The sequence below is a fragment of the Bison bison genome, unplaced genomic scaffold (assembly GCF_000754665.1).
Source record: "Bison bison bison isolate TAMUID 2011002044 unplaced genomic scaffold, Bison_UMD1.0 scf7180017864220, whole genome shotgun sequence".
Taxonomy (NCBI): domain Eukaryota; kingdom Metazoa; phylum Chordata; class Mammalia; order Artiodactyla; family Bovidae; genus Bison; species Bison bison.
In genome coordinates this window covers 378,018-380,138 of record NW_011494792.1, presented here as the reverse complement: position 1 = coordinate 380,138, position 2,121 = coordinate 378,018, and the positions used below count along the sequence as shown (strand labels likewise).

The 2,121-nt window shown below is 57.2% G+C and overlaps 1 protein-coding gene across 1 annotated transcript in view; it reads right to left on the bottom strand.

Moving 5' to 3' along the window:
* Positions 1–244: 244 nt before the first annotated feature.
* LOC104992618 (hepatoma-derived growth factor-like) overlaps positions 245–2,121 on the bottom strand; it is a 2,040-nt gene continuing 163 nt past the window's right edge. The window contains 2 exon segments of the mRNA XM_010845566.1: positions 245–1,625; positions 1,628–2,121. Coding sequence (XP_010843868.1) covers positions 1,449–1,625; positions 1,628–2,121 — 671 coding nt within the window. The 3' untranslated portion in view covers positions 245–1,448.

The following is a 2,121-nucleotide window of genomic DNA, read 5'->3' as shown; positions in this document are numbered from 1 at the left end:
GTCCCAGGTGTCACCATTCCAGCATTTTAAGTTCACTTCTTTCTACTCATTCTAATCAGTGGCAGTAATTATTATAGACAGAGTGAAGTGTAAATACCCTAACAGAAGTTTATCAAGGGTGATTCTAAAGGAGCCCTGTACACTACAAATAATTGCTTTTAACACAGGATGTACAGAAAACAAAGAGGAACATTAAATTTAAGGGCAAATTCTTCAGAAACCAAAAGAACAGACTTGAGATTTGTTAAAGTAATCAACGGGTTTTATTTCCTTAGAACTGAAAATATTCAGATCTAAACTTCGAAAGCTACTGTCAACAATATTTCCTCAGAGCCCAAGGCAGAAGGGCATGGGTGAGACAAAAGATGGAGGAAGGCAGAGACCACCAGGAAGAGGTGGGGGAGGGGCTCCTTGTTTTCCTGACTTGGTCGGTTACACATCAGATCTGGTGACAACACTGAGGGGACCAGGTCCAGGGATGTGGGTGGGAAAAAAGGAACAGCGAAACTTAACTACATAAACGAGCCATGAAACTCCAAGTAGAAAGGGAACCACCTAGTTCATCTCAGAAACGGTTAACTGCAACGGTAAAACTAGGAGAGTGGAGGTACCCAGTTCTCTTATACCTGGGTGATGTTTATGACTTGCGGTGGCCTTGAGGCTGGGGGAGGAGGGAAAGGGGTGGCCAGGGGTCTTCCCAGAACATCCCGTGAGCCCCTAAAGATCTAAATGGGGACAGATGTTCCTCAGCCTTACAACCCAAGAAGCTGGGCGAAGCTAAGCTTCCGCTCGCGCTGACAACCTGGAAGAGCCCACCTTATCTGATGAAAAACTACAACTCCCATAACTCCCTGGGTCAGCAAAAGGGAGGCCCTCCGCCAAAGCCGTTCACTTTCTCAGAATCTAGGCCTCAAATACCGTAGGCCTGGGAGGAGTGGACGCGAGCTCAGCAATACACCACCCTCCTGCCATTCCCACCACCACAGCTTGAGGGTTGCCTCTGCCAGGTCCCTGGAAGTGCCCCCCGGCTCCTTATCCTTCACCCCTTCCGAAACTCCCGGCTATGATTCCAACGTGGACTCCAGAAGGCCGGGGCGGGGGTGGGGGAGGGACAGGGGGCATCAGGAGGTGGAAAACGGCCGGTCTGGGCTCCAACAGAAGCCTCGGCAAACAGTTCCAGGCAGGGAGGGGCCACGGTGGTTTCAACTCGCCCCAGGGAGCAGAGGCGCTGACTCAGATCCCAGGGTGTGGGGGCGCAGAGGTGAGGGCCTGGTGGGCTGCCCTCTCCGGGTCAATCCCCGAGGGCCGGGCGGGAGAGGCAGAGAGGGCGGTGGAGAGCAAGTGGGGTGGGGGAGGCGGTCCCAGTTTGCAGGCCATGGCCAGTTCCCCCTGTGACAGCCAGGCCTCAGCAGGAATGGGGTGGGGGGCTCTTCTGGAAACTTTGGTGACTACTGGCTCTCGTGGCCACCTCCGACGCCTGGGGCCTGGGCCTCTCTCTCAGCAGACTCTTCCTCTGGCTCCTGCTCCATCACGGGCAGCCCCCAGGCCAGGCCCAGCACGGAGGCGGCGGGGTCGTTCTCCACCTCCACAAGGAGCGGCCTCGCATCCTCGCATCCTCGGCATCCTCGGCCTCCTCGGCGACAGCGGCCGCCTCCTTCCTCTCCTCTCCTTCTTCAGGATCAGCCTCCTTGGGACGCTTGGGGATGTCCTCTGGCGGGTCCTCGGCGGTCCTCTTCAGGGTCTCCTTCTCGTTCTCTTCCTCAGCTGGCAGGTCGACGCCCAGCTTCCCTTGATCATCGTCGTCGCCGCCGTTGGTGTGGCTCTTCGGGTCCTCGCCGCCCTCGGCGGCCTCGGGCTCGGGCTCCTCAGGGCAGCTCTTCTCCAGGGCGCACTGGTAATCGGAAGCCTGGACGGTGGGGTTGTTCTCTATCTCCCACAGGCCCTCGCTGAAGCCCCGCCTCTTATTCGGTTTGCCAAACTTCTCCTTGGACTCCTCGTACGGGAAGAGGTGCCTGGGGCCCAGGAAGGCCGTCTCGTGGGTCCCGAAGAAAAACACCTGGTAGCGGTTGGCCTCGGCCGTCTGCTCGATCCTGGCGGGCCAGTGGGCGTAGCCCTTTAATT